The 27,948-nt window shown below is 31.6% G+C and overlaps 1 protein-coding gene across 3 annotated transcripts in view; it reads right to left on the bottom strand.

The window, feature by feature from the left end:
* The window catches only part of LOC135139439 (inositol hexakisphosphate kinase 2), a 78,893-nt gene that overhangs the window by 30,401 nt on the left and 20,544 nt on the right, over window positions 1-27,948 (bottom strand). Inside the window, exons 1-2 of one of the 3 annotated variants that reach the window (XM_064069676.1) lie at window positions 26,465-26,722; window positions 5,185-5,395 (exon numbers count right to left, since the gene is read on the bottom strand). In XM_064069676.1, the coding sequence (XP_063925746.1) occupies window positions 5,185-5,328 (144 nt within the window). In that variant the 5' untranslated portion in view covers window positions 5,329-5,395; window positions 26,465-26,722. Of the gene's footprint in view, window positions 1-5,184; window positions 5,396-13,920; window positions 14,083-26,464; window positions 26,723-27,948 lie in introns of those variants that run through there. The other 2 variants (XM_064069674.1, XM_064069675.1) reach the window with 2 other exon arrangements.

The following is a 27,948-nucleotide window of genomic DNA, read 5'->3' as shown; positions in this document are numbered from 1 at the left end:
TAAATAAAATAAGTCAGTGAAATGGAGAAAGGAGGTCCCCGCCCACCTCCTTTCTCCATTTGACTTATTTTATTTAGTGTAAAATGGAGTGAGCCGTTCCTGATTTAGCCAATAAAATAAATTGACCCATTCATTAATTTTTTTGAGCTACCTGTTTAAGCAAATCTAAAAAATATGAATGCAATGATAAACCACAAATAGAAAATATTTTACATATTTTTGGTAAAATTTATTCGGCAAAATTTTGAGATAACGTCATCAATTTTTTGGGGGGAATCAACAGATATATTTTGATTAACAATTCACCAGGCTTACAATAACGTTAAAAGCTAAAACGTCTGCAAGATTTCAAAGTATTTAGTTTTGCAACTTTTGATTTATTTGTTAAAATAAATTGACTGATGCGTTTTTTGGGTCAATCTGTATAAGCAAATCCAAAAAATATGAATGCAATGATAAACCGCAAGCATAGATTCATCATATGTTGGACATTTTAGATAGGATTTATTCAGCAAAATTGTGAGCTGACGTCATCAATTTTTGGAGGGGATAAGCAAATATACAGTAGAACCTCGATAATCCTAATTAATTGGCAAAAAGGTGTGTTCGGATTAGCGATTTGTTAGGATCAGCGAATGTCCCAAAAATCTGAAAGAGAATTGAGTAACAACTTCATACACTGCTGAAAACAAACCTCAAGAAATAAACCTTACTTTTTTTAAACAGAAATAAAGTATTCTCAAGCAACGATGGATAATGGATACATTCGAAAAAAAAATACTCCGTGACCATAGACACGCCATCTTTTTGGAATCAACACGTCCGGATCTATATTCCTGAATTTTTTCAGAATTTTTAGATGACTTTTTCAAAAATGAAATATTCCATTATGTATTCGTATTAAGTATCCCGTATGCAAATTTCGATCCATTCTCGACTATTTTCGAAATTTAACTAAACATATTTTCTTGTAGATTGGGCCGCAGAAGTCACTTCTGGTTTTATTTCTTCGATAACTTAAACTGTTTTTCCAAAATCGTCCACTGAAATATCGCAATTTTTAAAAATTTCGAAAAATTCGCATTTCGTACCGATTCTTTCGAAAATGTTGCTCCGTGACCTTCAACACGGTATATTTTCGGAATCAGCATGTCGATATCCACGTCCCTGAATTTTTTTGCAATTTTTAGAGAACTTTTTTAAAAGTGAAATTTTTGACATTCTCGAAATTTAACTAAATACATTTTCTTGTAGATTTTGAGCTCTAGAACTCACTTCGGGCACCCGTTTTTCTGGAATCGACCGTTGAAATATCGACATTTTTAGAAATTTTCAAAAATTCGCATTTCGTATCGATTCTTTCAAAAATGTTGCTCCGCGACCATAAACTCGCTATATTTTTGGAATCCGCACGAAGAATTTTTAGAAAACTATTCCAAAAATGAAATTTTTTCGACTTTGTAAATAATAATCAATCATGCAAATTTCGACCCGTTTTTGACGATTCTCTAAATTTAACACTTTTTCTTGTAGATTTCGGGCCGCAGAAGTCACTTCCGGCCGCATTTCTTCGATAACTTGAACCTTTTTTCCAGAATTAGTTAATTTAATTCAGTGCATTGAAATATCGCAATTTTTAAAAATTTCAAAAAATTCAATACAACACGTACAGGAAGATCTTGCGTCATAAGGGTGGGTGGGCGAGGCTAGTACTTGTCAAGATAAGACTGATTTTGGCAGATGACCTAATCTTCTAAGAAAATAAAGGGTGGGTGGGTGGGGCTAGTACTTATCAAGATGAGACTGATTTTGGCAAATGATATATCCTCTAAGAAAATAAGGGTGGGTGGGCGGGGCTAGTACTTGTTAAAATAAGACTGGTTTTGGCAGATGACCTACTCTTCTAAGAAAATAAAGGCTGGGAGGGCTAAAAATAAAAAAATTAAAAATCAAAAAACGACAAATTGAAAAATCAGATAAATGAGAAATCGGAAAATTGTACAACTGTATAATCGGAAGATCAAAAACTGAAATATCGACCCTTTTTTCCAGAATTAGTTAATTAATACAGTGCATTGAAACATCACAATTTTTAAAATTTTCAAAAAATTCAATTTAACACGTACAGAAAGATCTTGCGTCATAAGGGCGAGGCTAGTACTTGTCAAGATAAGACTGATTTTGGCAGATGACCTAATCTTCTAAGGAAATAAAGCTTGGGTGGGTGGGGCTAGTACTTATCAGAATGAGACTGATTTTGGCAAATGATATATCCTCTAAGAAAATAAGGGTGGGTGGGTGGGGCTAATACTTGTTAAAATACGACTGATTTTGGCAGACGACCTACTACTCTTCCAAGAAAATAAAGGGTGGGTGGGCTAAAAATCAAAAAAAAAAAAAAAACAAATCTTATAAAATCGAATTCGAAAATTCCAGTTTTCATTTTTGTTAGTTTTTAGATTTTTCAACTTTTGAATATTTCATTTGAAAATTTGCAGTTTTTGTTCGGATTAAAGAGGCATCGACATCATATAGCTTCTGTTCAGATTACTGGATGTTTGGATAATCGAGGCTTCGGATTATAGAGGCGAACGCATTGGGGGTAATAATCATAACATACTTGAAATGCATAGTAAACTCAGCCCCATTAACGAACAATTGTCTGCTATTGCCTGTTAATGGTGCTATAAAGTTGCAAGTCAACTGATTTTACTATACTACATGTTGTTAATGTAGGGGAAAGGTGCCTAAAATGATCCCCCTAAGGGAGAAATTCTTTAAAAAATACAAATTATTATTATTCATGTAAAACTGTAGCATTATTTGTAAGAACATTGATTTATCTAGGTAACAGTATAAGCCAATTGGTGATTCGATAATTATAAAAAAAGTTATTAACGTTTTTCCAGGACCTTACAAAAGGATTATTTTAGGCATCCCCATAGGTAAAATGATCCCTCGGCATGGGCATAATGATCCCTTTGAATTTTGACCATAAGGGAACAGCATCAACAAGAAAAATCAAATCATGACATAACTGATAAATATTTTATTTCAAAAATTAACAAAAAAATAAATTCTTAAAAAAAAAATAAACAAAAAAAGTTTGAAAAGCACCGAAAATACGGGGTGTATAATTTCTGGATGAGTTTGAGACAATACTTTAGTCATCAGTACGTGCGAAGATAAGACTAATTTTGCCAAATGGGATACCCTCCAAGAAAAGAGAGGGCGAGTGGGCGGGCCTACTACCTGCCAAGATAAAACTGAATTTGGCAAATGATATACCCTCCAAGAAAAGAAAGGGTGGGTGGGTGGGGCTAGTAACTGCTAGGATAAGACTGAATTTGGCAAATGATATACCCTCTAAGCAAAGAGAGGGTGGGTGGGTGGGGCTAGTAACTGCTAAGATAAAACTGAATTTGACAAATGACATACACTCTAAGAAAAAAGAGGGTGGGTGGGTGGGGTTAGTAAGTGCTAAGATAAGACTGAATTTGGCAAATGATATAGCCTTTAAGAAAAGAGAGGGCGGGTGGGTGGGGCTAATACTTGCTAATATAAAACTGATTTTGGCAAATGAGATACCCTTTAAGAAAAGTGACGGCGGGTGACTGGGATTAGTACCTCTTAAGACTGAGAATTTCCCAAAAATAGAACACGAAAATCCCTAAAATTCTTTTAAATTATTTAAATTTTCCCGTCTTGAGAGGTACTAGCTCCACCCACCCTCCCTCTCCTCTCTTAGAGGGTATTTCATTTGCGAAAATCAGTTTTATTTTAGCAGGTAGTAGGTGGGTGGGGCTAGTAACTGCTAAGATAAAACTGGTATTGGCAAATGGTATTCCCTCGAAGAAACTAAAGGGTGGGTGGGCGGGGTTAGAGGATATGTCATCTGCAAAAATCAGTCTTATCTTAGCAGGTAGTAGCCCCGCCCACCCACCCTCTCTTTTCTTGGAGGATATGTCATTTGCGAAAATCAGTCTTATCTTATTAGGTACTAGCCCTCTAACAAGATAAAGGGCGGATGGGCCGAGCTAGTGCTTGGCAAGATAAGGCTGATATTGGCAAATAACATACATTCTAAGAAAATAACGGGCGGGTGGGTGGGGTTAGTACTTGCTAAGATAAAACTGATATTGGCAAATGGTATTCCCTCAAAGAAAATAAAGAGTAGGTGGGCGGGGTTAGAGGATATGTTATCTGCAAAAATCAGTCTTATCTTAGCAGGTACTAGCCCCGCCCACCCACCCTCTCTTTTCTTAGAGGGTATATGATTTGCAAAAATCAGTCTTATCTTAGCAGGTACTAGCCCCGCCCAATGATCCGGGATCATTTTGCCTCAAGAAAAAGGGATCATTTCGCCTTAGGTAGCATATCCGCATTCAAAAATTGTAAACTAACCTTCAATTTTTACATGCGGTAAAAAGATCATAACTAACCTACGACTGAAATGTATCTAATTCTGTCAAAACAACTACCACCGCTATAAGACCTTTCAAATGGAAGTAATGGACTTTTAAAATATATCTTACCTTAGATCAGAGGTACTTATTTTACATATTTTGGCACAAAACTGTGCAGAATACACAGAACGCCATCAAACTTTCAGAAGCTACTAATTACAGAGCGCTTAATCAAATGACAGTTATGTTTGGTAGATGGAGCCACAAATTTTCTTACAATTGATGGGAATCATTTGACCTGAGGGGATCATTTTAGGCACTTTTCCCCTAAGTGTTAAACCAAATCTATTTCTTTTTTACAGTCCTATTGAAAATGCCTAGAAGACTGAGGAAAATGCCTCATAAACTAACTGACATTTCACTTTTTCAACTCGCCCCTACATTGTTTTCAGTCATTCGTGGAGAAGATACGTATGATTTGTTTTCTCTTAGATGTTATTTCTTGCTTAAACTTTTGCAGAACTGTAAAATCCTTTGAAACCACAACGAATCAATATACCAATTATTATCTGCGTAACGTGCACAAAGAGTGCCGTCAAACTATTAATTTGCGAATACGCTGTTTTGGCAACATCCTGAAAAACACCGCTTGTTTTTCTATTCCTCGCTACAATCACCTTCCTAATTAAAAAAAGCTTGAAATACCTTCGCAAAATTCGATCTGCGCCACGGGTTAAATTTAACTTGAGTTCAGATAAAAGACCCCGAATATACTCACCTGGTTGCTGAGAGGGTGCAAGTCGACTTCATCACAGCTATCAACATGTTGGTCACGTCTAAGAAGGTCACGGGAAGATTCCGCATATTTCCGATTGCGGGTTTCAGTATCTCCCATACCCCAATCATCCAACAAGTACACCATCCCCTTCCTGTTGGTACGAACACACTCTTGAAGAGTTACTTCTTCGACAACGAATTCTGGTAAGAATCTGGAACAAGCAACGCAATCAGTTGGTTGCAATTTGCGGGAATGTAGCTAAATAAAACAAAAAATTTTGAAGCTGTCATTTTTGACAATTATAATTATCAGATTGGTCTTATTAAGTTTTTTATATTCTCGAAGAAGAAAAATTTCATGCTTGTATTGGTATACTTTATCGGGAGATTAATTCTCATGCGGACAGGAACTGTATTGTTTTTTTCATTTCAAAAAGGAGTAGTCAGTCGTGTTGACGACATACGATCATATCTACATTTTGGGGATTAATAATAAAACCATAATCGGAGAACAATTGCAATTCTTAAAAGACTAATTTAGCATACAAGTAATTCCATCTTGACACGTCAATGTAGCGATAGCAGTAAATGGATGCGTTAACAAAAACATTTGGTCTTAGGAGACTTGTAAGGTCACATTGTGTATTCTGAATACCAGGAAAAAAATTTATATTCAATCTAAACAGTATGTTTCATTCATGACAAAATTATTCGTCAAGCTTGGTTAAAATTTGCCTTTCCAAAGGACCAAAATTTTGAATTGCCAAAATTTTTATTGTACAACGTCGGCTGTCTGGTTTTCCTTCGTCGTTTTTTGGTATTTAGTAAGACAATATAAAATGCATATAGAACCATTTTCCCACCTTTATTTGAGCGCACCTCCGTCATCCATAACACAACCTTGTCGATTGTCTTCTCATGAATTGTTTACGCGCAAATGAGCGTCGGAATATTCATTCAGCACGAACAACACTCACTCAAATAGCACAGACAATAAATAACACTCTCATTCCAATTTACGTATCACACTCTGATCTATTTCGGGCCGCTATTACAAAATTCCACCCAATTTTATTGTCGCTGCTGTTAAAAATAAGGAAAGCAGGTCACCGTTTTGACCGCTTAGCTTGAAAAAGAGAAAATTTCACAAGGACCGAATTCTTTATAGAAGAGGTGTTGCCAAGCGTGGACTTCCCTGACCTACCCAACATCAGACACATAAAACTGAATTACCTTGAGAGATTGTAACCGAAATTATGTCATCGTTGAAGATAATCAAAGTTAAAAATTTCGGGATGCCAGCTGAACGATTTGGCAACGGGCAGAGATGATGTTTTTTTTTCTCTCCTGGATCTTGTTCCTGTGTGGTCGTGAATGTTATTACTAACTACAACCTTCAACGTGAAAATTTTTATTTTCGTGAACGATTTTATTTCCTGCCAGCCGGATTTGGAATTTTGGATAGGGACCCGCAAAATGTGCAGCATTTATTTTTGCAGTGCTGACAAAAGTGGGCGGAGTCGTTAGTGTTCGTCGTTGAACTGTGGCATTGTGCTAAAATGTGGGAATCGAACTTAAATAGATGTCAAACTCTTGGGAGCAAAAACAAACAAAGTGTCATTAGTTTCAACACCTTCACACGTGCTTAAATTCTACATTAGAAAAGCTTCCCTCATGTTTTTTTGGCTTAATGAACAAAATGAAATTCACTTCCTACTTCATTAAAAAGTGAACCAAAACTTGCTCCGTTCTTAATAGTCCAAAATAAATTCCTCATTCCTCAAATTCTTCAAAAATGAGTGCCGTCAAAAGTTGTGATGCCTCGTGCCGACTGCTGTTCAAAAAATAGGTATTTACGCAGCTGTACTTAAAGAAATATGAACATTTATCGATGGAACACATAAACAACCTAAATGCCAAGGAAGTGCCAAACTATTAGGTTTTTTGACTAAGTTATTTCAAAACACTAAAATCCGGAATGGAAACTACAGTTAGTTACGCTTCGAACTAACGAATTTTTAGAGCGAATTACTAAATATAAGAAGGAAACAAATGCACGGTGACTGACCTTTTCAGAAAATGAAAACTTGGCTACATTTCGGTTATAATCGTAACATAAAAGAAAGAGCTATTATTCTGCACCACATTTTACAACGAAATGGCGAAAATTGCTACCCGGGTCACTTTTTCAACGTGAATAGAATTGTCGCATACTAGACACTGGTGACCAATTTCGATAACAACTACAACGTAACATCTTTTTCACACAGTGTTACTGCTTCGGATTAACAGTTTCTTGTTGTTGAATGTCAATAAGAAAAGTCGTCTTTATAGACGACATGGCGGAAGCACGGAAGGAAGGACTTGGTTTCCCCAAATGTCATGGAGAGATTTGATTTCGTTACTGATCATTCGATCTTGGGAAACGTACTGGTGTTCCCCTTTTATATTTTTTAGATCAAACTTTAATCATATTTACACGTTATACTACTGTTACTGAATAAAGTTTATGCCTAGCCAACTTTTACAGTCAAAATTCTTTGTGCAACAGAAAAAGACTGTGTTATCAGCAGACTTCGGTATCGCGGAAGTGATGCTCATTGCCGTCCGATCGCCAGCGCTATTGCAGTCGTGGCCTACAACTTCGGGAATTGAAATGACTTTTCAACCTCACAATTTTCGTAGTGATCTTGATTAGATAAACCCTGAATTGCACAGTCGGGTAGTCAAATTTATCGCCGAACGTCCCGTCGTCGTATTTAATATTTGGCTGATTGATTCTCCGTCACTTCGGCTGTACCTAACTTTGGTTATCACTTCTAAAAACCAAACTATGATTAACTTTTAACATATTGTATCTATTGAATCAAACCGAATTTATAGTTGTTCTGAAAAATGTTTGGATATTATACTGTGACTTCACAAGCATTTTACAGCGGACTCCTCATAAAATTCAATAAGTACAAGGAATGAAATAATTTTTATTTGTTATTCTTACTTCTTAAAAATCTAGGCCAACCAAACGGATTTACCCGTTTTGACAAACTACAAAAAATACAGCAAGTTGAGTGACAATTCAATTGAAACCTCACTATATCTTTAATAGAACCATAAGACTTAGAAGCAATGATTTATCTACCTGACTATTCATGCAATTGTTTAAGGAAACATAGCGAATTACATTATTATTTATTTCTAAAAACTGATCAGAACATATTTAGCCAAGAAAGCATATTGAACACGTCCAACGTATTATATAAGTTATAACAGTTTAGTCTGCAAATTTTGCTCTTTTATGATTAGACCTACACACCAAAACTAGAAATTGAGAAATCAACAAATCACATGTTTACTTAACATATTTTAAACAAGATTTAATTACTAACATCAAATTTTTGATGGGGAAGATCAGTTAAATTTTGGTTTGCGTTTTACCATCTACATACGATTCTTAAAATATGTACTTATCTTCTATCTATTTCAATTTTGGGATTTTTAAATAATTCGACATTTAAATTTTTCGATTGATTTTTTAACTTTTCGTGTTTTTGATTTTTTATTTATTCGATTTTCCAAAATATTGCGACTTTTTAAATCTTACATTTTTTGATTTTTCATTTTTCGATTTAACGGTTTTCTTTCGATTTTTCGGATTTAATTTTTCAATTTTGAATTTTCCCATTTTTCCATTTTTAGCGACTTTCATTTCTCAATTTTTCGATTTTTTCGACTTCTCGATTAATCAATTTTTTCATGTTTAAGTTTAGGGATTTTTCAATGTATTTTGATTTTTAAATTTTTAAATTTCTCGCCTTTGTTTTTTTTTTAGTTTTTACTTATTCGATTTTTCAAAATATTGCGACATTTTAAATCTCACATTTTTTCGATTTTTCAGTTTTTTTATTTTTCGATTTGTTCATGTCTTGATTGTTCGATTTTTTAAATTTTAGATTTTTTACTTTTTCGTTGTTTCGTTTTTGATTTATTGCCTTCTCTTTTTTAGATTTCCTGGTTTTTCAATTTTTCGGTTTTTTGTCAAGTTCAAATTTTTCAATTTTGAATTTTCCCATTTTTCGATTTTTAGCCACTTTCATTTCTCAATTTTTCGAGATTTCGACTTCTCGATCTTTTAATGTTTCGATTTCGATTTATCGATTTCTCAGTTTTTAGATTATTCATCTTTTCGATATTTTCCAATTTTTCAACGTTTCAGTTTTGGGATTTATGTATTAAAATTTTTCGACTTTTCAATTTTTGGGATTTTAAATTTTTGGATTTCTCGATTTTTCGATTTTATTTTCTTTTCGATTTTTCGTCTTTCCGTTTTCTCGATTTCTCAAATTTTTAATGACTAAGTACTGGGATTTTTCAATGTGTATTTCGATTTTTGAATTTTTAGATTTTTCGACTTTTTTTTTATTTTTTACTCATTCGATTTTTCAAAATATTGCGACATTTTAAATTTTACATTTTTCGAAATTTTAAATTTTAGTTTTTCACTTTTTGGTTGTTTCGATTTCGATTTATTGTCTTCTCGTTTTCAGATTTTTCAATTTTACAATTTTCGATTTAACGGTTCTTTCAATTTTTCGCCGTCTCGTTTTTTTCCAGGTTTTTCAATTTTTTTGGAATTAATTTTTCAGTTTTTTAATGAAAATTTTCAATTCTGAGTTTTCCCATTTTCGATTTTTGGCCACTTTCACTTCCCAATTTTTCGATTTCGATTTTTCTTGATTTCTCAAATTTTCAATGTTTAAGTTTTGGGATTTTTCAACGTATTTCGACTTTCTTTTTTTTTATTTTTGACTTATTGGATTTTTCAAAATATTTAGGCATTTTAAAATTTAACACATTTCGATTTCTCAGTTTTTCGATTCGTCTTTTCGATTTTCCAATTTTTCAGCGTTTCAGTGTTGGGATTTATGTATTTAAATTTTTCGATTTCTTAAATTTTAATTGTTTAAGTTTCGGGATTTTTCAATGTATTTCGATTTTTAAATTTTCAGATTTTTCGACTGTTTTTTATATTTTGTCCTTATTCGATTTTTCAAAATATTTCGACATTTTTCAAATTTTCAATTTTTTGATTTTTCGATTTGTTGATGTTTTGAATTTGATTGTCCGATTTTTTAAAGTTTCAATTTTTCGATTTTTCACTTTTTTGTTTCTATTTCTCAATCTTTCAATTTTTCGCCTTCTCGTTTTTCGATTTTTCAATTTTTCGGAATAAATTTTTCAGTTTTTTGATGTTTTGATTTTTCAATTTTCAATTTATCGGAGTTTTAAAGTTTAAATTTTTCAATTTTGAATGTTCCCATTTTTCGATCTTTAGCTATTTCGATATCTCAACTTTTCGATTTTTCGACTTCTCGGTCTTTTGACGATTCGATTTCGCGATTTTTCAATTTTTCGATTTCCATTTCTCTATTTCTCAGTTTTTCGATTATTCGTCTTTTCGATTTTCCAATTTTTCAACGTTTCAGTTTTGGGATTCATGTATTAAATTTTTCGATTTTTCAATTTTTTAATTTTTGGCGTTTCTAAATTTATGGATGTTTCGATTTCTAAATTTATGGATGTTTCGATTTCTCAATTTCTGGATTAATTGATTTTTAATTTTAGGGATTTTTCAATGTATTTTGATTTTTAAATTGTTAGATTTTTCGACTTTTTTTTATTTTTAACTCATTCGATTTTTAGATTTTTTGCGTTCTCTTTTTTAGATTTTTCGATTATTCAGTTTTTCGAAATTCATTTTTCAGTTTTTGGATATTTCGATTTATCGGGTTTATAAGTTTAAATTTCTTAATTTTGAATTTCGCATTTTTCGATCTTCAGCTATTTCAATATCTCATTTTTCGATTTTTTGACTTCTCGATCTTTTGATGTTTCGATTTTTTGTATTTTCGTTCCCCTAAGGCCGTTAAATGTCTATGGGAAAATAAACTACCATTATTATTATTATTTCGCGATTTTTCAATTTTTCGATTTTCCAATTTTTCATCGTTTCAATTCAGGAATTTACGTATTTAAATTCTTCGATTTTTCAATTTTTGGCGTTTCTAAATTTTTGGATTTTTCGATTCCTCAATTTCTCGATTAATCGATTTTTTAATTTTTCAGCTTGTTCATTTTTCGTCTTTCCGATTTCTCGACATCTCAAATTTTTAATGTTTAAATTACGGGATTTTTCAATGTATTTCGATTTTTGAATTTTTAGTTTTCTCGACTTTCTGTTTTTTATTTTTAACTCATTCAATTTTTCGATTTGTTGATGTCTTGATTGTTCGATTTTTAAAATTGTTTATTGTTTCAATTTTTTGCTTTCTTTGGATTTTTCGATTACTCAATTTTTCGAAATTAATTTTTCAGTTTAAATTTCTCAATTTTGAATTTTCGCATTTTTCAATTCTCAATTTTGAATTTTCGCATTTTTCAATATCTCAACTTTTCGACTTCTCGGTTTATCGATCTTTTGATGTTTCGATTTCGCGTTTTTCAATTTTTCTATTTCCACTTCTCGATTTCTCAGTTTTTCGATTATTCTTCTTTTCGAATATTTGAGTTTTCAATTTTTTGACGCTTCAGTTTTGGGATTTATAAACATACCTACTTATAAATTTTTCGATTTTTCAATTTTTGGCGTTTCTAAATTTTTGGATTTTTCGATTTCTCAATTTTTCGATTGATCGATTTTTTTATTTTTCGACTTTTCGATTTTTCATATTTTTGATTTCTCGATTTCTCAAATTTTCAATGTTTAAGTTTCGGGACTTTTCAATATGTATTTCGGTTTTTTTACCTATTCGATTTTTCAAAATATTGCTACATTTTAAATCTTACATTTTAAGATTTTTCAGTTTTTTGATTTTTTGGTTTTGTTGATGTTTCAATTGCCCGATTTTTAAAATTTTCAATTTTATGAATTTTAAATTTTAGAGTTTTCACTTTTTTGTTGTTTCGATTTCTCAATCTTCCGATTTTTTGCCTTCTCGTTTTTAGATTTTTCGATTTTTCAATTTTTGATTTTTGGGGTTTTTTAAGGTTAACTTTTTCAATTTTGAATTTTCCCATTTTTAGATCTTTAACTATTTCGATATCTCAACTTTTCGATTTTTCGACTTCTCGATTTATCGATCTTTTGATGTTCGATTTCGCGTTTTTCAATTTTTCGATTTCCATTTCTCGATTTCTTAGTTTTTCGATTATTCGAGTTTCAAATTTTTCGACGTTTCAGTTTTGGGATTTATTTAAAATTTTCGATTTTTCAATTTTTGGCGTTTCTAACTTTTTGATTTTTCGGTTTCTCTGTTTAAGATTTTTCAAAATTTTGTTCAACATTTTCATCTATTTGATATTTTAATTTTGGATTTTGTAGATTTCTAAAATTCTTGCTTTTTCAATTTTTCGGTTTTGACAATATTTGGATTTCTCTTTCAAAAACGAAACATTACATATTCAAAAAAAAGACGCTAGGAGTCCCTAAATAAAGAACTCCACGGATATTCGAGATTTTTTTAAAGTATTTTAAAAACAAAAAGAAAAAAGATTCTTTTATATTAAAAAAAAAAACACCAAGCGCCTACCAGACTTTCTTTTTTAAACGCAAAAAGTTGGTCTAAAGTTATTTACACAGATTTTCCCTCGCCTCTGAAGTAAATATATATTATCAGTACATGCTTAACTTCAGTTGTTTATGTTTATACAGCGAAAAAATGCCGCGATTAAGCACGCAGCAAATTGTCTCCTCAAAACAGAGGAAGTGATTAAAATTATTAATTAAGTTACAATGCAGCAATTGAAAAATCCAAATACTATGGAATTGGCGCCCAAAATTAATTTGGCATGAGGTGTGCCATGATAAAATTTGAAAGATGTTGCCAACCTGACAAAATCACGAACGTTAATAGTCACTCGGTATCACATAAGTGATAATGAAAATGTGACGTAGCCATCACATAGATCTTTTAAAATGATACAAACTTGCTCAAAGAACTACAGGGTTTACCTTTAACAAAAAAAAAGGTTACAAGGGTTGTATCAAATAAAAGAAACACCCTGCATACACCACACACCAGATTTCCTTCAAAGAAAAAAACACATTACATATATTCATACTGACATTGGTACAGAAATTTGCAATCCCGAAGAACGAGATTATTATTCATTCCATGACGGTTCGTCCAATGGCAAGTAAAACTGATTTGATGTGTGGATGGTAATTAACACCGCATGTTTATCTTCTACAAGAGAAAAATTGAGTGGTGGCATATTATGTTTTAAGCAATTATTATGGTAAATGGTCGAGCTCTTTAACGTATCGAAAGCTTGCCAGACGATATAAAACACCGCCGTCTAATGCCAAGTCCAGAAACCTGGGCATACCTCTATGTATGAAAAGTTAGTAAGTACCTAATCATTGTCTGGCAGTTAAAGTCCTCTACAAACTGATAATAAGTGATTGTTAAAAATATTCATTAATCTTCTAATCTGCTATATTTATCTAGATATTATCACACCATGTATTACTTGATAACCCCATCAAAATAGAAAAAAGTTTCTCACACACAAAGTAAGACTTCATCAAAAACTTGAGCGATGTGCGATGACTAAAAATATCACTTTTAAAAATAGCGTTTTAATCCAACATATCCACATATTATTGTATGTATTTCAGAGCGCTTTTCATCGACTCATGTTTTTTCCCATCAGACATCCTTTCTAATCACAAACTTACGCAAACTTTGAAAGTTCCATCGTCCACAAAAACCATTATCAACCTCGTTGCAGACATTCACCGGTTGCGAAACGCGTTAATAATACGAACTTCAAGAAAAGCCGATGGCGTAACCGTCACCTTAAACTCTCGAAGAGGCGTTGCAGTTTCTTTAATACCGCGAAAAACAGTGAGAACACTTTTGCCTATTGCGCGCCACTTCCAACTCGAAATTGCTGGCTAATCTAAAATTAAAATAGAAATATTGGTTCGCACGGTAGGAGGCGCTCTGGCCAGAATTCGGTTTTAACAATAGTTGGGAAAGGATTTCTCGAGGATGTTTGAATGAAAAACGCGATATACTGTGGTGGTTTTGGTAATGAGAGCGGAAGGTCGATGGGAAACGACGAGGTCGATAGACCGAAGGTTGAGAAAACCGCAAAATCAGCGATCGAGGAGGTGAACCGAATTTCAAAGTTGTTCGAAAAGTTGCAATGGAAACGAAGGAGTAACAGTTTTTCAGCGAAAGTGAAACTTCAACCTTCAAATAAACAAAGAAAGTGAGTTTGAAACAGGCTGTTCATTGTGTAACAATGTGTTAATATTTCAAGTTTAGTTACTTGTTAATCTCGTTGATTATTAGACACTGGAGATACAGTTAACAGCAAGTTGAATAAAACATAAACACGGTGCCATGTTGTCTACTTTTATTTTAGGTCAACGTGGCAACATTGAAAGAGGTAGCGCAACAGTTACCATCACATATTGTTTTCCAAATCACTAAACTCATCAATATCTTCATATTTTCTTTAAAAATATTTCTTTTCTTCAGTCAATAAATAAAACAGAAGACATTACGTACGTAAAACAGGATTTTATCATCCAATAGTGTGTATCGAAAAGGGAAAGTACAGAGTGCTGTAAGTGTGTTAATTCGTTATTAGTTGAAGATACATTTGAATTTATAAAGGCACATTATTAGGACGAAAAAATAGGTCTCCCGTTTCCGTCTGTCTGCCGTCCCGGATTTTTATTAGACAGAGAATCTCCGAAAGTACTGGGCCAAATTTGTCAAATTTTGTATTTATACTAGGTATATCATGTATATGGTACAACGCTAACCAAAATTTGTCTAGTCATCCCCACCACTAATGTGATGACGTCACTTCAAAATTGTACATAGTAAATGGGTTTAAATTGTATCAAATAACAGTCTTACACATGTAGTTTATTACTCAGAATTGAGATTTTACCCGAAACGTCCAAATTTTTGGAAAAAAAAAACAAAATTAGGAAACAACATTTTGACATTTAATTTGGAATCTGCAAAACCTAATGCTTTGAAATCTTGCAGACGGTTTACAGTTATGAAAAGCATGATAAGTTTTTATTCAAAATATATTTACTTGTCCCCTTCAAAAAATTGATGACGTCACCTCCAAAGTTGTTTGATATTTCAGTTTTACGATTTTTCACTTTTTCAATTTTCCGGGCTTGTTTTCTCAGTTTATTTTTAAAATTTTTCGATATTTCGGTTTTTCAATGTTCCGATTTTTCAATTTTTCAATTTTTGGCGTTTCTAAAATTTCCATATTTCGATTTTTCAGTTTTTTTATTTAGTTTCTCGCTTTTTCAAATTTTCGATTTCATTTCTTTTATTTTTCAATTCTTCAATTTTCCGGTTTACCGGCTTACCAATTTTTCGGAATCTCAGTTTTGGAATATTTTTATATTTTGATTCTTCAATGTTTCCTTGTTAACAGACGTCGGTTTTGTACTTTGAAAATATTGTATACATCTAGTTAAATTATCTTCCGACTGCTTTCTAAACAATACTGATTTATTTATTAGGCACTAAAACATTCAGGTTAAATTAAAAAATCTGACTAATATTAGATATTATTTTTTCATATCTACTTTTGAAGCAAGAAAAAAGTCAAAATTGGTTTTTATTTTCAAGAATTTTGAGTTTTACGATTTTTCATTTTTTCAATTTCCCGGTTTTTGTTTTCCCAATTTTTCTACTTTTCAAATTTTCCGAGGTTTCAGTTTTGAGATTTTTGAATTTTTTGGGATTACTCAATTTTTCGATATTTCGGTTTTTGGATTCTTCAATTTTTTGGATTCTCAATGTTTCGGTTTTATGATTTTTCAATTTTTCGATTTTTCAATTTTTCAATTTCTGGCATTTCTAAATTTTCGATTTTTAGATTTCTCGATTCATCGATTTCTCGACTCTTCGATTTTTCGATATCATTTCTTTAATTGTTCAATTCTTCAATTTTACGATTTACTAGCTTACCAATTTTTCGATTTTGGAACTTTTCAATGTTTCGATTCTTTAATTTTTTGATATTAACAGACGTCGATTTTGTATTTTGAAATTATTGTATACATCTAGTTAAATTATCTTCCGACTGCTTTCTAAACAATACTGATTTATTTATTAGGCACTAAAACATTCAGGTTAAATTAAAAATCTGACTAATATTAGATATTATTTTTTCATATCTACTTTTGGAGCTAGAAAAAAGTCAAAATTGGTTTTTATTTTCAAGAATTTTGAGTTTTACGATTTTTCATTTTTTCAATTTCCCGGTTTTTGTTTTCCCAATTTTTCTACTTTTCAAATTTTTCGAGGTTTCAGTTTTGGGATTTTTGAATTTTTTGGGATTAGTCAATTTTTTCGATATTTCGGTTTTTGGATTCTTCAATTTTTTTATTCTTCAGTTTTCCGATTCTTCAAATATTCGATTTTTTAATTTTTTGGTTTCTCAATGTTTCGGTTTTATGATTTTTCAATTTCTGGCATTTCTAAATTTTCGATTTCATTTCTTTAATTGTTCAATTCTTCAATTTTACGATTTACTGGCTTACCAATTTTTCGATTTTGGAACTTTTTAATATTTCGATTCTTTAATTTTTCGATATTAACAGACGTCGATTTTGTATTTTGAAATTATTGTATAAAATCTAGTTGAATTATCTTCCGACTGTTTTCTATACAATAAGGACTTATTTATTGGGCGCTAAAACATTTACTTTAGATTAAAAATCTTGAAATTTTCAGCTGACTAATAAGATTAGTAATTATTTTTTCATATCTACTTTTGTAGCAAGAAAAAAGTCAAAACTGATTTTTATTTTCAAGAATGGAATAATTTTTCGGTTTCTTAATTTCCGATATTTCAGCTTTACGATTTTTCACTTTTTCAATTTTCCGGGTTTTTGTTTTCTCAATTTTTTTATTTTTCAAATCTTTCGATGTATCAGTTTTTTGATTCTTCAATTTCCCGATTTTTCAAATTTTCGTTTTTTAAGTTTTTTGGTTTCTCAGTATTCCGATTTTTCAATTTTTGGCGTTTCTAAATTTTCGATATTTCGATTTTTCAGTTTTTTTATTTAGTTTCTCGATTTTTAAAATCTTCGATTTCATTTCTTTAATTTTTCAAATCTTCAATTTTCCGGTTTACCGGTTACCAATTTTTCGGAACCACAGTTTTGGAATTTTTTCATATTTTGATTCTTCAATCTTTCCTTGTTAACAGACGTCGGTTTTGTACTTTTAAAATATTGTATACGTCTAGTTAAATTATCTTCCGACTGCTTTCTAAACAATATTGATTTATTTATTAGGCACTAAAACATTGAGGTTAAATTAAAAATCTGACTAATATTAGTTATTATTTGTTCATATCTACTTTTAAAGCAAGAAAAAAAGTCAAAATTGGTTTTTATTTTCCCAATTTTTCTATTTTTCAAATTTTTCGAGGTTTCAATTTTTGGATTCTTCAATTTTTTTATTCTTCAGTTTCCCGATTCTTCAAATATTCGATTTTTTAATTTATTAGTTTCTCAATGTTTCGATGTTTCGGTTTTATGATTTATCAATTTTTCAATTTCTGGCATTTCTAAATTTTCGATTTTTAGATTTCTCGATTAATCGAATTCTCGACTCTTCTATTTCATTTTTTTCATTTTTCATTTCTTTAATTGTTCAATTCTTCAATTTTACGATTTACTGGCTTACCAATTTTTCGATTTTGGAACTTTTTATGATTTCGATTCTTTAATTTTTCGATATTAACAGACGTCGATTTTGTATTTTGAAATTATTGTATAAAATCTAGTTGAATCATCTTCCAACTGCTTTCTATACAATAAGGACTTATTTATTGGGCGCTAAAACATTTACTGTAGATTAAAAATCTTGAAATTTTCAGCTGACTAATAAGATTAGTAATTATTTTTTCATATCTACTTTTGAAGCAAGAAAAAAGTCAAAACTGATTTTTATTTTCAAGAATAGAATAATTTTTCGGTTTCTTAATTTCCGATATTTCAGTTTCACGATTTTTCACTTTTTCAAATTTTTCGAAGCATCAGTTTTTTGATTCTTCAATTTCCTGATTTTTCAATTTTTCGTTTTTTTAATTTTTTGGTTTCTTAATATTCCGATTTTTCAGTTTTCCGATTTTTCAATTTTTCAATTTTTGGCGTTTCTAAATTTTCGATATTTCGATTTTTCAGTTTTTTTATTTAGTTTCTCGATTTTTCAAATTTTCGATTTCATTTCTTTAATTTTTCAATTCTTCAATTTTCCGGTTTACCGGCTTACCAATTTTTCGGAATCTCAGTTTTGGAATTTTTTCATATTTTGATTCTTCTGTTTCCTTGTTAACAGACGTCGGTTTTGTACTTTGAAAATATTGTAGGTATACATCTAGTTAAATTATCTTCCGACTGCTTTCTAAACAATACTGATTTATTTATTAGGCACTAAAACATTGAGGTTAAATTAAAAATCTGACTAATATTAGTTATTATTTTTTTTCATATCTACTTTAGAAACAAGAAAAAAGTCAAAATTGGTTTTTATTTTCCCAATTTTTCTATTTTTCAAATTTTTCGAGGTTTCAGTTTTGGGATTTTTGAATTTCTTTGGGATCACTCAATTTTTCGATATTTCGGTTTTTGCATTTTTCAATTTTTTTATTCTTCAGTTTCCCGATTCGTCAAATATTCGATTTTTTAATTTTCCGATTTCTCGATTAATGGATTTCTCGACTCTTCGATTTTTCGATTTCATTTGTTTCAATTTTCATTTCTTTAATTGTTCAATTCTTCAATTTTACGATTTACTGGGTTACCAATTTTTCAGCATATACAGGGTGACTCAAAAAAATTAATGAACGGGTAAATTAATTTTATTGATTCAATCAGTTACTACAAAACCAAATGCTTTGAAATCTTGGAGATGTTTTAAAGGCACGGTAAATTTTTTATCAAAATATATTTGCTCATTCCCCCTAAAAAAATTGATCACGCCACCCCAAAAATTTTCCGAAAAAATGCTATCTTAAATGAGCATTGTGCAAAGTATGATGAGTTTATAATTGTGATTTATCACTGCATAAATATTTATTAGATAGATTTGTTTATACAGGGTGTGTGAAAAAAATTAATGACTGAGTCAATTTATTTTATGGATTAAATCAAGAATTGCAAAACTCAATACCTTGAAATCTTGACGTTTTAAAGTTATTGTAAGCATGGTAACTTTTTAATGAAAATGTATCCGTTTATCAACCCCAAAAAATTTATTACGGCATCTCAAAATTTTGCCGAATAAATTCTTTCGCAAATGTGCAAAATATCAAGAGACTTTTAATCATTCATATTTTTTAGATTTGCTTAAACAGGTAACTCAAAAAAGTTAATGAATCAGTCAATTTATTATTGATCAAATTAAGAACGGGTTAACCCATTTTCTGGAAAATGTAAGAATACGCTCGTCTTTATAACAATAAAATAATGAAAGATAAGATTTACAATAATAACATTCAGAATATGTTGTTTATTGGAGGCTTATGAATAATTTTAGCCATCTGTTTTGGGGCGATAAACCCATTCAAATCAAACAAATGTCTACGTGACATTCTTCCGATGTAATGTATTCCCGTTGATAATGTGGTGTAAATAAATTTTTTGCACTCATAACCTTTTTTAATGACCTTGGCGCATTCAACAGCATGCGGGACGTCGAACATCACGCACAGATGCGTTTTGCTATGACATCGTTATTTATAAATAAAGTCCTATCTAGCCAGCCGTCTGAAGTGCGGTGGAATCATCAACTAACGTTCAATTTTTTTACGTTTTTTCGTAGGGAAGGTAAATCTGCAAAAATATACAGACGCTCCATTCCGAAAAATACTGTTGGCAGAACATTCCCAGCGCATACGTTGCGTCGTTTTGCGTGTCGTACCTCTTGCCTAATTTTTACGATTTTGTAGCCGTGTCATGCCACATGGGTAGATAATAAAGACGTTTTTAATGGGAACTCGATCGCGATTGTAGAACGTACATTCTTTAGTTTATCAGTTTGGTTATTTTATTTACAAAAGACGCGTTTCCTTCGCAGTAAAATGATAACGAAAACAGTTTTGTTTTTTCAAACATAGACGCAATTTATATTGCCACAATATTTTTGACATACTAATTTACTCCGCTGGTGTGTAGTAAATAAAAATGCGCACGTACGTACGACGTCAGTCCATAAACAACCATCACAAATCACCTGGAACGGCGGTTTGCTGGTGTATGTATTCCGAATAGACGTCAAGGCTGAAATGTAAAACTGACCTATTCAATAGGCGAATTGTGGTGTAGATTTGTCACGGGCCATTTAGTCATAAAACTGTGGTTGCCCTTCAAAAACCACAAATAGTAATCATTTTTGGCGTTTTGTGGTAATCGTAGGCCAACTAATCGCCAATCAGTAATCACTAGTCAGGATGAGGGAAGTTAAACCTTGTTTAAAACGAATTTTGATAATGAAATAAATTACTTTAGTTATAAAATTGATTTTCGCATTAAACGATCAATCCTGTAAATAACTCATAAATCACACAAACCAACTTCCCCTAGCCTCGAGGTATGCACCAATGCTGTAATTAGTATAATGGAACGTTTACGTCATACTTAAAAAGTCAATATGTACATTTTCGCTAAAAAGCTCTTCAGAATATTAATCGAGCGATTTTGTGGGTGCACAATTTTCCAAAGTACGTGTAATTTTTATAAACGATTAGATTCAATTAATAGATCAGAGGGTCTGTTCATTATGCGAATGGAATTTTCCCGACAAATATATTTATAAAACCAATTAGAAAATGTAAATATGGCGGTTACTAGATGTTTGAACTGACTAAGTTCTGTACATACGTGTTATTACTCCAATAAAACGATGTCTAGGTCAATAGAAACATTTGTTTAAGACGCTAACTTTGCAATAACATGTACGATTTGCAGTCAACATAAAAAGGAAAAATTAATGGTTTTGTCGGGAAAGCCAGGACTCGAGTGATTAAATTAATTGGTGACACTTATTCATTCTCGTTTTAATTTAACTGGTGACTCGACGTGGTTAGGTCAAAGGCGCTTTTTAAGAGAACAATTCAGACTTGAGGTTACAGATGTGTTATTGAATGGACTATAAAACAGATCACAGATGACGAAGATACCTTCACTTCTATAACTTGGCAGTAAGAATACTTCAAGCACACGTTTAATTACGATAACCTTAAAACGTTTACTTAGAACATTCGGTTTTGCAGCTTCGAAGTTAAATTGCAAATTGTTGTTACAGATTTTTTTTTTAATAATTTGGATGCCAAAGGAGTTTGTGTCTCATCAAAATGGACACAAACGCCAGATAGACAGACAGGCGGACGAATGGATGGAAACGTGAAGTCACTTTTTTCGTACTCTTGGGGTCATGAAACGTAGAGGAAATATGAAAGTGGCAAGTCCCCCGATGGACTCAATTACGCTCAGGAAGTAATGCACATTAAAAACATCATTGCATTAAAGAAAATATATCAATAATTCCATTAGTTACTCTATTCATGAAATATCTGCGCGGTATGGTCTACCTACAATTCAAAAATTTTCTTTAAACTAACTTCGCCCAAATACAATAAATACAATTTAAATATTTACTACCAGAACGTTAGGAGGTCTTCCCCTAGCCCCGCCCACCCGCTCTTTATTTTCATAGAAGGTAGGTCATTTGGCAAAATCAGTCTTATCATGGCAAGTACTAGCCCCGCCCACCCACCCGTTTTTTCTGAGAGAGAAAGTCTTTTGCCAAAATCAGTCTTATCTCGGCTAGTACTACTTTAATTTACATTTACCAAATATTTTTGGTGATTCCGAAAGCATTGTTTCCAATTTAAAATCCATTTTTCATTTGAATGATTCGGGTTTAAGGACTGGATTATAATAATAAATTATGGGAGTTTTAAATGAAATTTCTGTAAATTGAAATTAGGAAGTTTCACCCCACATTTTTTTAAACCTATTTAAGCAATTTTTTATCTTATTTTGCATCTTTAAAGTATCTTTTTGAGGAAGCAAGCCAATTTTGACGCTGAAGTTTTTTTATTGTTTTTTTTTTATAAAATAAAAAGTCAATTTTTATCGTGCAGTTTTTTTAATGCATTTTTTCACCATTTCATCCCATTTTTGAGGTTTTTTTTAAGTTGTGGATTTCTAAAGATTTTAACCATGATTCCAACGGATCCATATAGAAACCGCTGACTTTGAGATTTTTACAAAAAAATATATAAACATTTTTCGTTTATGGCCTTTTAAAACATGATGACGTTATTTTATAATTTTGCAGAACAACTGTTCCTTAAATTTTATAGAATTACATACTCCATGTATGTAGAATTTAAAAGCCATGTTAAGTTTTCCCCTAGACATCGAGATTTATGAGAAAAAATTCAAAATTGTATTTTACAATTTAACTTTAAAATTGCATAATCGAATGTACTGAAATATTCCAAACATTTTAAGGTTATAAAGAACATGGTAAATCGTTAATCAAAATTTGTTCCCCTAGACGTCCACATTTTTGGAAAAAAAAATCAACATTGTGCAAGAATATTTTACAATTTAACTTTGAAATTGCAAAAACCGAATGCTGTGAAATCATGAAGATATTTTAAGATTGTTTTGTGTCCTTTTCTCTGCGTTGAGGACACAAAATCAACCAAGTTTCATTGTCTTTTAACCGCTGATGCTTGTAAGCTGAACGTGCTAAACGTCGAATTCGATCGAAGTATAAACATAAACAGTTGAAGTTAAGTATATACAGTATAACGTCGATAATCCGAATTAATTGGGGAAAGGTGTGTGTGGATTAGCGATTTGTTCGGATTAGCGAATTTCCCAAAAAGCTGAAAGGGAATTGAATAACAACTTCATACATTGCTGAAAACAAATTTCAAGAAATAAACCTTTATTTTATTAAACAGAAATAAAGTATTTTTAACCAACAATGGATAACAGATACATTCGAAAAATTATTACTCCGTGACCATAACACGCTATATTTTTGGAATCAGCACGTCGGGCTCTATAACCCTGAATTTAATCAGAATTTTTAGATGACTTTTTCAAAAATGAAATTTCCCATTATGTATTCGTATTACCTCCTTTATGCAAATTTCGACCCATTCTCGACGATTTTCGAAATTTAACTAAATATTTCCATGTAGATTTTGGGCCGCAGAAGTCACTTCTGGCTTCATTTCTTCGATCACTTAAACCGTTTTTCCAGAACCGTCCATTGAAATATCGCGATTTTTAAAAATTAAAAAAAAAAAATCGAATTTCACACCGAATTTTCCGAAAATATTGCTCCGTTACCATTAACACTCTATATTTTTGGAGTCAGCATGTTGGGATCTACGTTCTTGAATGTTTTCATAATTTTTAGACAACTTTCTAAAAGGCAAATTTTTTCAATGGTATCCCCTTCTTCAAATTTCGGCCAATTTTTCACATTTTCGAAACTTAACTAAATACATTTTCTTGTAAATTTCGAGCCTCGTTTCTTTGATAACTGCAACTGTTCTTCCGGAATCGACCGATGAAATATCGAAATTTTCAGAAATTTTCAAAAGTTCGTATTTTTTAATTCCAATCTTTTGATTTTTCAAGTTTTAACTTTACAATTTTGGAATTTTTTGATTCCCTGGTTAAAACTTTTCCTTTTCACGATGTCATTTTTCGATTTTTTAACTAAAACACGGTGAACATGGCAATCGCTGATCAAAATTACTTTTTACTTCCTTCCAAAAACTCGTTGACAAAAAATCAAAAATCAAAAATTTAAAAAAATAAACATCTGTTTTCTCGATATTTTTAAAAATCAATTAATTGAGAAATCGGAAAACTGCCACAATTGTTAAATTAAAAAATCGAAAGTTTTTTTCAGTTGCCCAGAGAAATCAAAAATCGAAAGACAGACCAAAAAACTGAAAATTTAAAAGGCGAGAATTGAAAAATTCGAAAGTTGAAAAAAAGAAAAACTGAAAAATCTAGCAGTACTTGGTACGATAAGACTGATTTTGGCAAATGATCTACTCTCTAAGAAAACAAAGGCCGGGCGGGCCGGGCTAGTATTTGCCAAAATAAGACTCATTTTAGCCAATGACTTACTCTTCGAAGAAAATAAAGAATAGGTCATCTGCCAAAATCAGTCTTATCTTGGCAAGTATGAGACTGATTTTTGCAAATGATATATCCTCTAAGAAAGTAAGGGTGGGTGGGCGGGGCTATTACTTGTTGAAATAAGAAGATTTTGACAGATGACCCACTCTTCTAAGAAAATAAAGGGTGGGTGGGGCTAGTACTTTTTCTTAGAACAGTAGGTCATTTGACAAAGTGAGTCTTATTTTGGCAAATACTAGCTAATTTTTATTTTCTTAGAGGGTAGATTATTTGGCAAGTACTAGCAAATTTCGACCCATTTTCCAAATTTAACTAAATACTTTTTCTTGTAGATTTCGGGGCGTAGAAGTCATTTCCGGCCTCATTTCTTCGATAACTTCAAGATCTTGCGTCATTTTTGCATGTTTTCAAGTTCAGCTCGGAGTTTTTGTTCGGATTATAGAGGTTATACTGTACTGAGAAATTGAGAATGTCTATATTTTTTCTCGTTAATTATCTGTTTTAAATATATTTCATATTTAAAGACGCAGGATTGGTGGGGATGCTAATTACGTAATTTTATAGAGGTTAATAGTTATCACAAAACGAAAATCGCAAAACTAAATTTTATAATTATTTAAAGAAGTGGAATTTGTTCGGGCTTTTTAGTATTCTTTAAAAATTTGAAAATTGGATATTTTTATGTTTAGCTAGGCAATTTAATAATTTGTTTAGTCTTCTTTACAACAGTTTGTAGTACAACAAACATATTTTCATTTCAAAGAAATCGGGGTCTAAACAAATGGCACTATATTATAAGATTTTGTTTGTCATTGGACATTACCGTAAGTCGTATACTACATTCTATAAGTTCTATAACATACAACATGTATTATGGTACCGCATTTTCTGATTCTGTTAGACGATCCAAATTCCAATCAATACAATAATAGAAAGTAGGTACAGAACCGTAACAAAATCACTCTAACTTGTGATTGACTCAAATGAATTGACAAATCACGGCTGATTATAATTGGATGATATAATAATATCAAAATATCACGTATGACACTTAGTTTACATTTCAAACAGCGTACAACGATGTTTATTATTGTCACAACTAAGAAAACATCCTGGAAATTTTTACACTTTGTTAATTTTTAGATCTAAATTTTCAAGGATCTACTTACCAGACAATGGTTAAATTGTCGTAAGTTATCTAAATCTTATCAGCATTGAAATCTACTGAGACTAAATTTAGAAGCTTAAGTTTTCGCTGTCAAAAAATTAAACACTGATCGTTTTCACGTCAACAGTTAAAAGTAAAAAACTGCCGAATTCCTTAAGGTTAATTTTACAAGTAAAATGAAGAAAAAGTTTCGATGTATCGGGTGTCAATCCAATTATAGGAGACTCATCGTCGATGACAGCAGTAAGGCGTTCGCTAAAGAAAAGCTTGGAAGCGAAAGTCGCGATGAGTGCTCCAGAATAAGCCTAGAAGCGGTGACGGCGACCGTTATTTTAGATAAATTTGTGGTGGTATTAAACCTTATTTTCCGCATAAAACTGCTTTAACTTGCGCAATTATTTTAAATTAGAAAACTATGTCGTATGACAAAATTAGAATAATAATAAATAAAAAAACTAGTCTTCATTTTAAAGATCCTGCAGAATAATTAATTTACATCCAAGTTAGGCAGGATTTCTTACGACTATAAGACAGCTAACGTTAAACTTACGTATCCGGAACTTGCATATTTATATTCACTTCTTAATTCAAATCCTATTAATACTGTAGCCCTAAAAATTCCATTATTACTACACAGTACCACTTCAATTGTTACACTAACTCAATCCGATTATTTATCTAGTGCAGTCGATAAAAACTATTTCACCATTTTGTTTTCGAAATAACCATTTTTTAAACCTATTCAAACACGTTTTTTTCCAAATAACCCAAATGTGCACCACACTCAATGAACAAATCAACTATCAAAAAACTTTCCACGGTACTTCTCTATTATTATGCAGCACCGTCATTTACGACTTCAATACTTACACCGACAGGAAATTAGAAAGTGAGGTGTAGGCGGTCCACGTCCTTCCGTCGATTTTCAAACTGTTTTTTTTTCTCGAACACAAAACCTGTTTACAAAACCGCGACGATATCGATAAAGTGATGCAAGTCTGCAAACAAGCGCATGATGCGATGTGACATCGAATCGTCGAAGAGAACGTGTCGTACCGTCGAACAGACGAAAATAAAACTGTAAAGTCTGCACTAAGCTTTTCGCTGCAGCTTTTGTCAGGTTAAAATGATACTATGGGTGTAGAAATTGGCCGGATGGTGTTCTTGTCACTTTCGTGTTTTATCGCGTTAAAGTGTTTGATATTTGATAAGAGTGATACGTACTTGACACCTTGACAGCGCAAATGAAGCGCTACACAAGAGTTTTTATTTGGGAATATTGACTTGATTGAACCCAAAGGGGAAGAGAATCGATCCGTTGAAGACACTGAATGGAATAAAGAACTTTCACAAGGAGTTAAAGGTCGATTTATTTATGAAATATGAAATCGAATGGTGGGTAGGGGAAAACCGCAGAGATTTCCCATGACTACGTATTAGGAGTGTTTTTGAAAAAGATTTTAATTTTATAAGTACATTAAGTACCCAGTATATGCTTCTATATATTTAAACAATACTTACTTATGACTTACAGCATTATTAAATCTGCCATTACATCACTACATATATGACTCACACAATTCAGTCACAATTTTTCTGCAGATTCTATGAATCACTCCTAAAAAACAAAACTTTTCTTTTTAAACCAAGAGGGATGCGTAAAGCCAAAATAGTACTGAAATAAAAAAATCTGGAAATATCCTGTCGAACCAAAATGGGACAATACTAGAGTAAAATTAGATCATCAAAACGCGATTCATTATTTGAAAAAAGTTGGGCTTATGCCAGAAGTATAATGAACTCATTGAGGTTCTGCTGTTTGTTGTATTTCTTTTACATACATAGTCAAATCTAGTTTTAGCACGCTCTATTTGTACAAGTCATTAGAATCTGACCTTAAATCGACAGATGTGTTCGCTAAATCGGTTATATAATGTATATTTGTATGTAGGTGTTATTCTGAGCACCAGTGGAGTATTTTTTTTTTCAGTTTACACTTACCTCAGCTTCAGTGAATGTCGTTTTTAATTCTTTGTAACATATTAGCAATAAATTCATAACACGAAATAAAAAAGATAAAAGCAGATACAATAACATGCTTGCAAAATTTAATCATGACAGAATAAGCGTACGTCATTCGTTCAGAAAGTGTGATTAAATTATAACCAGGTCTAATAACTCTTTAATTTAATGTGAGTCATACCTCGAGTATATGGCGTTTAATTACACTGGTCAACAAAATTCAATTTTTTCTCTCTAACTTTGACATAATTGTAATGTTTTCGTTTAATTTGTCTCTGTGTTTGTAACAAAGGGCATAAACCTTACAACTTAGCTCAATTAAAAATAAAAAT

Source organism: Zophobas morio, unplaced genomic scaffold, assembly GCF_036711695.1.
Source record: "Zophobas morio isolate AGI-343-1 ecotype UQ-CSIRO unplaced genomic scaffold, CSIRO_AGI_Zmor_V1 ptg000031l, whole genome shotgun sequence".
Classification (NCBI taxonomy): Eukaryota; Metazoa; Arthropoda; class Insecta; order Coleoptera; family Tenebrionidae; genus Zophobas; species Zophobas morio.
Note: the sequence above shows the minus strand (reverse complement) of the source record. Positions and strands in the feature narration are given on the sequence as shown.